At 38.0% G+C, this 13294-nt stretch overlaps 2 protein-coding genes across 5 annotated transcripts; both read left to right on the forward strand.

The window, feature by feature from the left end:
- Nucleotides 1-343: 343 nt before the first annotated feature.
- LOC111345300 (uncharacterized) lies at nucleotides 344-4177 on the forward strand. 4 transcript variants are annotated; one of them, XR_015995817.1, is made up of 6 exons: nucleotides 344-1116; nucleotides 1308-1371; nucleotides 1550-1672; nucleotides 2477-2619; nucleotides 2939-3006; nucleotides 4062-4143. XR_015995817.1 is itself a non-coding variant. In XM_088746425.1 (6 exons), exons 2-6 carry the CDS (start codon nucleotides 1020-1022, stop codon nucleotides 4065-4067), a joined length of 345 nt encoding a protein of 114 aa, XP_088602551.1. In that variant the 5' UTR covers nucleotides 344-746; nucleotides 850-1019; the 3' UTR covers nucleotides 4068-4177. The 4 variants fall into 4 exon arrangements, 2 of the variants coding, with proteins under 2 accessions (XP_088602551.1, XP_088602550.1); XR_015995816.1 differs by having other exon boundaries at nucleotides 2477-2842; nucleotides 2952-3006; nucleotides 4062-4141; XM_088746425.1 differs by lacking the exon at nucleotides 2477-2619 and having other exon boundaries at nucleotides 344-746; nucleotides 850-1116; nucleotides 2952-3006; nucleotides 4062-4177.
- Nucleotides 4178-5446: 1269 nt separating this feature from the next.
- Nucleotides 5447-8045, forward strand: LOC148715824 (uncharacterized). The gene is made up of 3 exons (XM_088746423.1): nucleotides 5447-5822; nucleotides 6225-6413; nucleotides 6896-8045. The coding sequence occupies exons 1-3, from the start codon at nucleotides 5588-5590 to the stop codon at nucleotides 6922-6924; spliced, it is 453 nt and encodes a 150-aa protein (XP_088602549.1). The 5' UTR covers nucleotides 5447-5587; the 3' UTR covers nucleotides 6925-8045.
- The last annotated feature ends 5249 nt before the right edge of the window (nucleotides 8046-13294 follow it).

Consider the following 13294-nt stretch of genomic DNA (forward strand, 5'->3'; position numbering starts at 1 on the left):
TAAAATGAAGCAATACCGCTTATTTTGATAAAGGAACCTTCAATTTCAAAATAAAATTTTGTTTCTTTCAAGTAACCAAGGCTAAATTCAGTTGGAAGGTGATTCGAATTTTTAACGCACAACCAATAAAAATAGCCCATTTTATTAGCCTGCCGACGCATAAACAAGCACGGTGACCCCATTTTTTTTTTACATTTTTTTAATGTTTATATCATGAATGTTAATCATACCAAGTTTCAAAAAACGTTTGATAGTAGAGCAATTTCAAGGGAATTACCTTAAGGCGATTCCCTTGTTTTGCACTGCGCAACCTTTTCTGCGCATAACATTGCGACATCCAAGATGGCGGCCGTTCTTCATGCTAGCGTGAGAAAAACAAACAAGGGCCGCTTTTGCAGAGCGAAAGCTTTTATTTGCAATAAGAATGCCGCAAATCGGCTGAAAGCTTCTGGTAATGCTCTGGTAAGACAAGAAAATGAAAAGAATGTGCGTGATCCGGAAGTCTGCAGTGGATTTCCACTTCGCGGCCGTCGAGTTGTGGAATTCAATGTCCCCCTGTGAGGCAGCTCTACAGCTCTTCGACTGCATAAAAGAACCGGTGTCTGGGTTAGGATCACTACTGTACATATCCTCTTCAAACTCTGAGTGTGGAGAGACAAATACCTGTCGTACAAACAAGACCCACCGTAGCACCGGAACAACGCGAGGGAGACCAATCTTTGATGTAAACACGAAGCTCGCTGCAGGTTTATTTACATTAAACGTGGCTAAAAATCTTGTTTTCCACCATTACAGCATCCATTTAACATCTAGCCAATTTGTTAATAAGTTGAATCGAAATATTTACAGGGATGCTACACGCAGGCATAGATCCTACCCACGTAAACGAGTAGTTATCATCCATCAATATACCATCACTTGGAGAGTCCACGCTGAAGGCTCGCGAGAGGGAAGTGGGGCTCCAAGTTGAAAAGTTGGCCAAGGAATCATGTCTGAAAAGTTTGGAAAGCGAAAGAAACATGTGGAAAGATGATAGTGAAAAGGAAAATGTGGAGATAGGAGCGTCATATGACATGGGATGGCAAAAAAGGGGAAAAGCCCACAACAGCCTGAGAGGTACACTGCAAATTCAACGTCTGAAAGAATTAAAAAGGGTGCATTTGGTTATGCATTTTCTTAGAAAGCTGCTGTTTTTTTCTCTGGATTGTTCTTTAGCTTACTGACAGTTTTGGTGTCAGCCAATGATCAAAGTTAATGAACTAAATAATTAATAAATAAATAAAATATATCCTTACTTTCACCACTAGGTGTTGGCTCCATGGTTGGCCTAAAAACTGGCAAGGTGATTTGCTATGGTTCAAGGTCAAAGAAGTAATGTATAGAAATATATTTTGTCTACTAGCACCTTGTTGTAAACAACAAGAGCGATGTTTTTTTTTTTTCAATTTGACCAAAAAAGTACAGAATCATTCAACATATGACAGCACCCATATTTGTCTCCTCTTGAAAGTGTTATCCAGGACCTTTACTCATAATGTCTTTTGTAAAGGTGTGCAACAAGTGAAACTGCCAACAGACAGTCGAAAAACTCTCGCATGCACAACTGCAGGCTCAACTGGGAAGGCTCGTCAAAAGCTATGGAAGCTGATGTTTGTGTTGATCTAGTCAAAAGGTAATTACTAACCAGGTAAGTAATAATAAAAATAAAAAATAAAATAACAATTATAATAATAGTTGTTAACATGTCAAATTCACAGCTCTATTGCTGCAAAGAGAGACTTGTGGAATCTACCTCAACTGGTAGAGCGCTGCACTAGTATCGCAGAGGTCAGTGGTTCGAGTCCCGTACAGGCCTGATTTTTTTTTTCAGGTCTGATTTTCGCTATTGCATAAATAGCGCTATCTACTGCGAGGATCGCACATCATACGTATCTAATACCGCAGTGCAAAATATATGAACTTCATATATTCATTGCATCTTATATGCTTATAACTTCAAAATCTCATTAAATCTTGAATTACCCCATTCTATGTTATTTTTTCACCCTTTCCAAGTATGAATTTCCGTTTTGGTGATATCAAACACATAAAAACAACCGAAAATAAGCGTAATATCGAGTGCATACTTCGACATCTGATGCCCGATATATTCTGTACGATTTCGTTCTTTGAGCGTGTGACGCCGTCACAGCCGTCACAGCCGTCACAGCCGTCACAACAGAGGGTAGACTGGGCTTGACTCACTCGTCAGACTGTTAAGGATACTCAAACGATTGACTGAACTTGACTCATTCATCAGACTGACTTTTAAGGATACTCAAAGGATTCATTTAGCCTAAGTCGAATTTGTTTACGAAGTACTTTGATTTCTTTGCTGCGAATTTTTTTAGTTACGGATGTGGTTACGTTGTGCGCGTATAAAAGCCTCGTTTAGCGTCGCTTTAGCTATTGTATGATTGTATTTCACCTGGATTAGGCTGGGTTGCACGAAAAATATATCTGGCATGGTATAAATCCACGGATGGGATGGCATTTGTCCGGAGAAGAAAGGAGTGCTGTTGAAGTTTCGGATGTGTGTTTTGTGGACAAGTCTCTTTTAAAATGGCAAATTTCCTTTGCGTAAGTTCTTGTTGAATGTTTCCGGAAATTTTGTTATAATTCCTTTTTGCACATAGAGCCGTTTAATACTGTTGAATTGCCAGTCAATAGTCGTTTAAATTTTCGCGAGCATTAGCGTGACCCCGCGTGAAACTGAATTAAATCTCGAAATGTACACCTCTGTTCGTTACCATCTAAATGTACAGCCGGTTAACCATTTGTTCGTTACCTTGTTTTTGTGAACGTAAGTCTTTCTCTATAATCTGTTATTTATTATTGTTTTTGTTGATAATTATTGGACACAACTCCTTTTAGTTGACTTTGTTTTTTAATTTGGAAGTTGTCGTTCTTAGGTCTCGTTTAGTGGCTTTGCAGTCGCCTTTAACGAAGTCCATGGACTTAATTCAGGTAAGTGGTACCATTCCAGTATGGGGCCCATGAATATAAATAAAAGCAATTATTTCCAAAAGGTAACTGTTATTTTTCGTCCTGTCGAGTTTGGAGTTTACAGCTACTCTATAATTTGAGCAGGTCGAGGGGACGCGAAGGTAGGTGGCGCATTACGGCTATTGGAATATAGTTTAAATTTTATTTGTATATAAGGCCCAAATCGGCCATTTCTTTCCATAATTAAGGTCGAGTGATAAAGCTATCTTTGAAATGTAAACTTTATTTGGCCTCTTTTATTTGTGATTTAAATTCTCTCCTAAATATCTCATTAATTTCTCGCAGTTGTGTCGGCCACCCTGCAGATGGCCACCAAAACTAAAAGGCGCTCATAGTTTTCGTGAAGATAATGAATGTAAAGTACTTGAATTAATTAGCATTAGAAAAAGCCCCGCTTGACTACATTAAGGGAAAAACTAGGTGATCAAAAGCTTCTTTTTCTAACGTGGGCTTTTAAAGATAATTTGAAACCACAATGAGTGGTAATAACGCGTTGTTTATTCGCAATCTTGCTCACTGTCCTCACTCTTGTGGTCGAGAACTGCTCCCGGTGGACGAAGCCCCTATGACTGCACTTGTTAAAGAGGAAAACTAGTTCTGCAAATACAAGTTTACACATTTGTATTTTGAAATATCACTTGTGGTGTTTATCCCTGCAGTTACCACGTACGATTCGTGCTATTATTTGTTTAATACACTACAATCCTCGGGGGGCCAAGTTGAATTCCTGGGCGAATTTGGTGTACTGTTGTACCCTCCTTCAGGCGTTACTTGGCAAAACCATTGCACTTCGGCTTTGTTAAGTATAGTTGTTTGGCCATTGCACTGACCGTGGCCGAGGACGCCCTATAAAAAAAGCAAAAAAAAGGAAACCGACTAATACTGAAAAGAATATGAATCTAGCAGCCATTTCGGGTCTATAGTTTCGTTTTAGATCCAAAATTCAAGAAGGAAGCTTTTTGTATCTTTATTTTGTAAATCCTTTGTAAAAATTAAGATGTGTTTCTTCTCCTCAGGATTAAGTGAGAAAAGAGTGACAAATGCTTTCTGGAATGGAGAGCTGGAAGCTGAACTAAGAGAAAGAAAGGCACTTGACATATTCTGGATGATGTTTGTTGATGATGACAGAGAGGCAATCATGGCTCACATTGACAAGCTTAGAGCCCAGGCAAATTATTCACATCCTCGTGGAGACTGCACTGAAGACTGTAATGCTAGAGGTGATGAATGGCAATGTAAACTGTTCCCTCTTTTTGCAGTTGTTTTTTTCCCAAACCTTTATTTTGCATGAAATGTAGTTTCCTATTAATGCTGAAACCAGAGGAGCCAATAGCAGATTGGATTGGAGGATTTTCTAAGTCATTTATAAATACAATCTGTGATTAGGAATGGCTCTTTCATTATTATTTTGAAAGGATGTGGTAAGCTTTGGGTTGCAGACAGGTAGTGGAAGTTGAAGTTCGCACATTGTATGATGAAGAGAAAGGTGCAAGCCCTAATGTTTATTTTCTGATTCATATCATTAAGAGTTGAAATCCTTGTTTTCACTCATCCACCTTCAATATTTTTGAGAAAGGTCAACAAAAAGTGTTTTACATTACTCTCTGGGGATTTGATTATCATATTTTTTTCTCTTCTTTAAGCTTTTTCACTTTTCTTTTAAAAGAAAATACATCACATTCATAGTTTAAAATTTGTTGTAAATTACTATGTTCACTTTCTTATTGAACTGCATTTGTTTTGTTGCTATTTAAAAATAACAATAAATTTCATAGATGCATAAAATTTTGAAGGACCAGTGTGAAAAAAATCTGATGGGGTCAGGGTTTGGATGAATCAGTTTGGACTCTAATGGATTCTGATATTATGAATGTGCTTCTACTGAATGTGATTTCAGTTATGTTCGCTATGGAACCCTTATATTTGAGAATGGCACACTTTTTAAAACATTTGACAATTTAATAATAATCATTTGGTCATTACTGTCGAATCTCCTTTTTTTTTTAACATTTTTTCATTAGAATGTTATCAATGGACTTCCCCTGGTAAATTATCCTGATGTCTGCACTGCTGCCCATGTCCATGGAATGGCATTTTGCCAGGAACATTTAGATTTTCTTTCCTCCAGGCATCCAAGTATTCCTTCTGATATTAGAGGCTTTTTAAAACATTGTGGTGTTTTAGGATGCAAGTGCTGTTGAAGGTAAGTGGTGATTTACATTCGGATGTTTACGATTCATTTCTTCATGTCATCAACTTTGCATGAAGGATGAATAGATGTTCCTTAATTTTCTTGTGCAACCATTTTCATCTTTTCCTGCTATACCAAATGAAAAATCAAAAAAATGTTTCGATAAAAGATCCGACATGTTACCCTTTTGATATGTGGGTTGCCAGACAGTGCAAATAATTGCACTTGCTAACTGATAGAAGAGGTTGAGTATCAGATGACTCAAGTTGAAGGTTTCCCAAAGTATTTGTGTGAGCAATCTTCTTAGCTAGAGGGTCATGTTGATATTGGTCAGTACATGTTATTTCACTCATGTCTGGTAATTGCTGTATGCAATTTCAATTCTGGGCAGTGCTTTTTAGCACTACTTCCTTCCAGTTAAAATGCGAGCACTCACTTATTCATATACTTATTCGTATTTTTTACTTCTCACTTGCCGACAATATCACCCTAACCACTGATGAAACTAAAAAGGTAGAATCTGTGGTAGACTCCATTTTGGATACTGCAAGTACACCTGTAGGTCAATCAGCAGTGTTATCCCAAGGTAAACCTATCCCCTAGGCCCTCCATAAGTTTGCCTATTCATTTCCAATTGTGCATATTTAACTTTTTGTACAGCTGAAATGTTTCTGAAATTGTAAAGGCATCACCCATGACAAGTTTGAAAGCAATGCAGCTTTAATTGAAAAAATTTTGTTTTTAGTGTGTCGTTTTTAAGTGCACGACTCCTGTTATCTTTGACTTCTCCCTGAGCCTGTTGATGTCAAACATATTCCACATTGTAGGTTAAGGCAAGTGCACGGCAAAACGCCTTCGAACGGATAGCCGTTAGTGTACGTTTTCGCGTGAGAGGTCACATATGCTACCATACCATGTTTCATTAGCTTTTAGTTACATTTGAAGTGCCAAAAGAAAAAAAACTCATTTTTTCTTGCTCACACAACAGGAAATGAAGAGATTTTATCTCAACCTACCTCGGCTGCATTACTAGCTGACTGTGCAGAGGAAACACCAACATCTTGTAATAAAGAAACTGGTGAAAAAAAACGCCTGCAGAAATGGTCCCGTGGACATTTTTTTATTGTTCGAGGCAGTGGATTTATTGACAAATGGAATCCCCTTTTCCTGAACCTTGGTTAATCTTCTTTCACTATATATATAGCTGTTTTGAAATGTTGCACTTTCCGCTTACATATATATGTATGATTTGAGTCATGTTTCCCCGGACAATTTTCTTTTTAATGATAATATCACCTTTTGCAGGTGCAGATCGATTGTCAAGTTAAAGATAAATAGACGCAAACAGTATCACATTAAAAATGTTGCTACTGCTTTGACTTAATTTGCAGAGTTGATTTGATTCATCTTTGAGCCAGTCAAGCAGAGTTTGCATTTTATGTACTTTAACTCAGGTGTACATTTCTCTTACCTGTACTTATACAGTTAAACATGTAAAATTGGACCTCAGTGTAGGTTTAGCCATGCCTATGATTATTGAAATGAGTCATGAGAATTTTGTTATCTAATATGCTAGACTCTCCATTAAGTTAAACCAGAGGTATCAATTTTATTTAATGTTTTCTTATGAAGGGTTATATATTTATTTCATGCCAACAGGTCGGAGAGTCCATCACAAGCATTTTTGATAATAATTAATTGGCTCTTAATCGTTTTGAAGGCCTTATCACCATCTTCTTGGGGTGATATATACTTGGCATACAACATGTGTCATGTTGATGGCATGAAAGCTGCGTCCAAACCATTGCCACTTAACCACCACCATTTGACAAAATGTGGTCTGGAATAAACAAACTCATAGATAGTTTGCACCTCAAGAACTATAGAGATCCACAGTGCAAGACAAAGTACAATCCAGCCCAACTGAAGGAGGAGTTACCAAATGTTAACACTATGGCAGCAGAGCAGACCTTTGTTTGGCTTTCCCGTTTCTGTAATCATATGTGATTCAACATGTATATTCACTTCTATATTATGCAAACCTCATTACACTTTGCCTTTTCCTTAAAACATGTCTTTAGACAACCAGTTTAATAAGAAAGCTCTGTAAAGATGAGGCAAATTGAAAGCTAATGAAGGAACCAAATTACTATATTGCTAATAGCCCAGTTTCCCTTCATTCTCAAACATGACAAACAGTGATTATCAATAGATAGTTAGGAGAAAAGGTTGTGTGGATGAATGAAGTAATCATGCAAGAGAAAAGAATGCCTTAATCTACTTGTTCTGTGGTAATTTAGAGATAATTTTGGTGAATTGGTATGTGATCGGTATTCACGGGTTTAAAGTGCAATCTTGAGATAAATCCATCTCTCTTATCCCCTTCCACTGCACTCACCATGGATCCTCTTTTGGGACTCTCGTCAACTTTAGACACTTCAAGTGGAAGAACCTGTTTCCTGGACACTGTTGGGAAGGAGCAGTGCACCAAATAATCAAATAGTTTTGGTGGCAATGATTCTTATTATTACTCAGCTCGCGTTTCTACGTAGCTGCCACTTTGCTTAGTATCTGCATGTTATGACCTTGCCTGATTTAACTATGAATCCCACTTGCCATTGTGTGGAAAACAACATTTATTGTCATCATTTATTGTAGACTCATTTCTGCTTTTATATTCCAAATAATGAATATCAGACAAGAAGTTCTGTTAAAGACGAATTGATGTTAAATATTTATTCTTACTTAGATAATGCCATGTACTACTTATGCAAGTACCTAATAAAGTTGTTATTGTTGTTGTATAAAATTTCATCAAAATATTATTCCTTATGATGTCATTTTTCTCCTGCACTAATGATTTTTTATCCGTGTTTTTACAGTTTAGTTAGGGGACCTTTCAAAGGTATAGCCTCGCGGTTCACTTTTTCAAATCTGTTGCGTGTATCATAGGTTTGAGCAGATATGTAGTTGAACAAAATGTTATTAATATCCGACAGTTTTAAAAAGTTATGTTTGCCATAAGATCATACAAAGACTGGGGACTGGGGCGATAAACATAACCCAGGCTGCACGTAGGATTAAAATCTTCCTAAACTTTGAGAACGTAAATAAAGAAATAAATAAAAAACACGAAATAATAAAATACGTCTATATATATATATTATGTGGCAGTTAAAACGTCTGGATGCCAGAACTCATATACACGAAAGCTGGGCGCCTAGGACGTGGCCAGCTAACAAGTTTAGAATTTACATATGTACCCCCCCCCCCAAAAAAGAAAAACTTATACAAAATGATAAAAAAAAAAACTTCTAAAAAAAAAAGCCCTAGTGGCTAGTTCCTAATGTCTTAAAAACTCAACAAAATAACATATGGCTAAGATGAAGTCTTCAACTCATGACTTTCAAAGATCTTGAGTGAACTGCTGACTACAGACTTCTGCATTCTACCTAACACTGCTGTACTCCTTTCTGATCCAACAAGCTCCCTGACGCTCTTCTTGAGGTCTTTCGAGTACCCTCCCAGGATATCGATGATTATGTTGTACTGAACGATATTAAAACCCGGGTACTGTCTCTTGAGCTCTACAAGAAGCGGGGTGTACTTCATGATCTTCTCCTCGTCTTTGTGGTCCATGGGCAGCTCATCTCCAGTAGTGTTACCCTCTTGCTCGCCTTGTCCACTAATTATATTGATAATAATATATTGTTATTATCATTATTATTATTATTAATATTATTATTATAAAAGTTTCGATAGCTTTTTATCTTACGTGAAAAAATTGTCCGTTAATGCAACAAAATGGAGTCGCTTGTTGGTCAGGACCCACGCTCGTTAGTCTTTATAGCGGAGCTCGCAGTGAAGCACGTCATCATAAAAATGGTAGTAACATATAAAGCCGAAAAATTGTGACTTATAACTGTACGGACGTCTGTACAAGGTGTTACTTGCATATTAGTTCGATTTGAAAAGTTGATTTCGACCTAAAAGTTAACGAGCCTTTCGAGAAAACGAGCCGCTGGAAGCTTTATCAAATTTTTAGAACTTGCGTGGCTTAATCAAAGTGGGTGCTTATTTGAAGAGGGTTAGGGTGAGGAATGTTGGGAGCTTATTCCAGTGATAAAGGACTAATCGAGGGTGCCGACTGTCACAACCAAATACTGTCACGATTAAACAATATTGTAAAAGAACTTAGTCTTTTCTTCACAATTATTCTTGTCAACTTCTAAGCTACTCTAAAGGGCTATAGGATAAGTCATGGTACTGATAAAGGATAAATTTCGACATGTTACAACCTGTCAAGGTGTGTAAAGTCCTTACGACTTAATATATCGATCTAGCCACGCCTAAAAGTGGAGCTCGCAGTTTTATTATTATGTGTACGTCTCAAAGGCACAATTCCTGTCTTATATACTGGGTAACTGTATTTTCTGTAGAAGATTTGCGTATGGCTTTCAGCTTAATATTTTTCTATCTCTACGGGTGTTTGTGCGTGTGTCTAGTTGTTTTTTTCATAATAATAATGATACTAATAATAATTTAAACATATTTATACAGGATTGCTGCTTCAATTTAGGAAATAAAACTGCTATCAATGCGGGTCCTGTTACAAAAAATAAATAGAAATCAATTTAGAGTAAATTATAAAATAGTTACAATAAACGAAAGTAAATTCGTTTATTGTAACTTTTTTTTTTCAACAAAAGTATTATGGAAACGTAATAACATGCTTTAAATAAATTTATCAAAAAGAAAAAAAAATATGTACAACATGTACATTGACCTTTTAGGTCCGAATCCTACCATAAGAAAAAATAAAGTGGAAGAAAACTCGCAAGTTGCAAGTTTCGCAAATTTTTTGGAAGACCAGCTCCGGCAAATTTTGGCCGAAAGAAACTCAAACATTTCATCTTGACACAATTCATTCAGCTTCGATTTTCTCCAGTATCCCAGTTTATTTTTAGCTTTTCGTTCAAAGATATCGGTTAACTGGCTTGTGACGATCTGTGACAGTGTGTAACGGCCAGTTACTGCTTGTGACACCTTGTTACGGCTTGTTACTGTGTAGAGTGGCTTGTGATGATCTGTGACGGTGTGTAACGGCCAGTTACTACTTGTGACGGCTTGTTACTGTGTGCAGTAAATAGTTTGAACCCGGCGGTAACATGTGAAGGTGTAGTCTGATCGTCCGGGTGAGTGTAGTCCTGAGAAGGACTGTTGTCGGTGGCAGTGACTGACATTTCGACAACCTGTGCAGAAGTCATCATCAGAGTCAAGTGAGCGATTGTTGGCAGTAGAACAATCGTTCACTTGACTCTGATGATGACTTCCGCACAGGTTGTCGAAATGTCAGTCTCTGCCACCGACAACAGTCCTTCTCAGGACTACACTCACCCGGACGATCAGACTACACCTTCACTTGTTACTGTGTGTACCGGCTTGTGATGATCTGTGATGGTGTGTAACGGCCAGTTACTCCTTGTGACGGCTTGTTACTGTGTGTACTGGCTTGTGACGATCTGTTACGGTGTGTAACGGCCAGTTACTCCTTGTGACGGCTTGTTACTGTGTGTACTCGCTTGTGACGATCTGTGACAGTGTGTAACGGCCAGTTACTCCTTGTGATGGCTTGTTACTGTGTGTACTGGCTTGTGACGATCTGTGACGGTGTGTAACGGCCGGTTACTCCTTGTGACGGCTTGTTACGGCCTGTTACTGTGTGTACTGGCTTGTGACGATCTGTGACGGTGTGTAACGGCCGGTTACTCCTTGTGACGGCTTGTTACGCCTTGTTACTGAGTGCACTGGCTTGTGACGATCTGTTACGGTGTGTAACGGCCAGTTACTACTCGTGACGGCTTGTTACGCCTTGTTACTGTGTGTAGTGGCTTGTGACGATCTGTGACGGTGTGCAACGGCCAGTTACTACTCGTGACGGCTTGTTACACCTTGCTACTGTGTGTACCGGCTTGTGACGATCTGTTACGGTGTGTATTCTTATTATGTGTAGCTATATTGATGTACGGGCAAAGAGTTGTTTGATTCATATTCTCATGTTAGTACCTTGTCTGATTGTTCGGCTTTCTGTGTTACGTGTTCCGTCACGTAACGCGTAACTTTTTTAGGCTAGGTTGCACGAAAAATATATCTGGCATGGTATAACACAGAGCGTTTGTATTCACATAAATATTAACTTACGACTAGCGCAAGAAAGGTGCCGTTTTGATTACAAAACAAACTAAGATCGTAATACTCACCTCTAGCGACACTTTTCCAAATTCTCATGTTGCCATCAATGTCTCCCAAACATCATTTCTTTCTCAAACGAAGCAGACGAGTGTAAATCGAAACGAAGAACGCGTCGTGGCGGTTGAATCAAAAGTCGTCTCCAAAGCTCAGAATATTTACCGCGCTAACGACAAGTTTTCTCGTATTTCTCGGCATTTCTTTGGGGAAAAACTTCGGATTGTTCAAATTTTCAATTTCCAAAGCATAAAAAGGAGATATTTGTGTTTAGGTGCAAAAATAATGGAAGATTTTCAGTTCCTTTCTTGTCGTTATTCAACTGAACAGGAAAGAACCACGCATCACGTTCGCGCCGAAATTTTTGATCTTGTTGTAATGACATCTCGCACATGCGCGGACGTTATTCAGCCCTGTCACTACGATCTGTAAACAATGTCCACCTTTCACTGCAGTCTGTGAGGAAATAAGCACGGTGACACCCGATTCTTTTTTCAGGTATTTGCTTTGAACAATCTAATAAAGAACATATTTGAAGAATAAAAAAAGTTTGATAGTAGAACATGATTTTTTTTTGGAGAATAGTTCCGCACTTCAAGTTAACAACGGAACTGTCCGAAAAAGTGCAAAATCCCCACAACCGAGCAATCAAAAGCAGCTAAAATGAAGCAATACTGCTTATTTTGATAAAAGAACCTTCAATTTCAAAATAAAATTTTGTTTCTTTCAAGTTACCAAGGCTAAATTCTGGAGGAAGGTGATTCGAATTTTTAACGCACAACCAGTAAAAAATACCCCATTTTATTTGCCTGCTGACGCATAAACAAGCACGGTGACACCATTTTTTTATTACATTTTTTCAATGTTTATATCATGAATGTTAATTATACCAAGTTTCAAACAACCTTTGATAGTAGAAGAATTTCAAGGGAATTACCTTAATATTAAAAAAAATTAATAGTAATAGTAAAGGTGTAGTCTGATCGTCCGGGTGAGTGTAGTCCTGAGAAGGACTGTTGTCGGTGGCAGTGACTGACGTTTCGACAACCTGTGCGGAAGTCATCATCAGAGTCAAGTGAGTGATTGTTGTCAGTAGAATGTTCTTATTCCACGACTTACGTCACTTGAGTCTTACAGCCAATAACATCACGGCAAAACCAACCGATCATTTCACACGAACTGGAATAAGAACATTCTACTGACAACAATCACTCACTTGACTCTGATGATGACTTCCGCACAGGTTGTCGAAACGTCAGTCACTGCCACCGACAACAGTCCTTCTCAGGACTACACTCACCCGGACGATCAGACTACACCTTCACATGTTACCCCCGGGTTCAAACCATTTACTGCAGTAATAGTAAAGTTTTCAGAGTTATGATTAGGGTATGATGAATACTCTGTTTTCAACTGGCTATCACGGAAGACCAGAAAATTTTCAACGTGGAAAGAAGTCCACACTTCTTTAGATATTGCATGGTGAGTGGGAAATTTTTGGTTGGTATTTGCTGGCTAAACCAGGTCGACTCACCCAGTGCATTTTTCTATACTCTAGAACTTACCAGTTCTGCCTTTATTACGCTGATTAGATCTTGTGGAGTATGAACAAACAATCTTTCAAATTTTTTGCTGCAGATTGGGTCACATGGAGATTTAATTGAGGAAGAAGGAAAATCCGTTCCTTTTCGAGTTGAAATTCTCCACATGCACAGGTTGGTCTTATTGGAGTGAGATTTAGGTTTTCAAATTATTTTGAGATGCTGCAAAAACAATTTTTTATCTTTCTCATGGTGTTTTTTAATTGTTTTA

This window comes from Stylophora pistillata, unplaced genomic scaffold (assembly GCF_964205215.1).
Source record: "Stylophora pistillata unplaced genomic scaffold, jaStyPist1.2 SCAFFOLD_50, whole genome shotgun sequence".
NCBI classification, from domain to species: Eukaryota; Metazoa; Cnidaria; class Anthozoa; order Scleractinia; family Pocilloporidae; genus Stylophora; species Stylophora pistillata.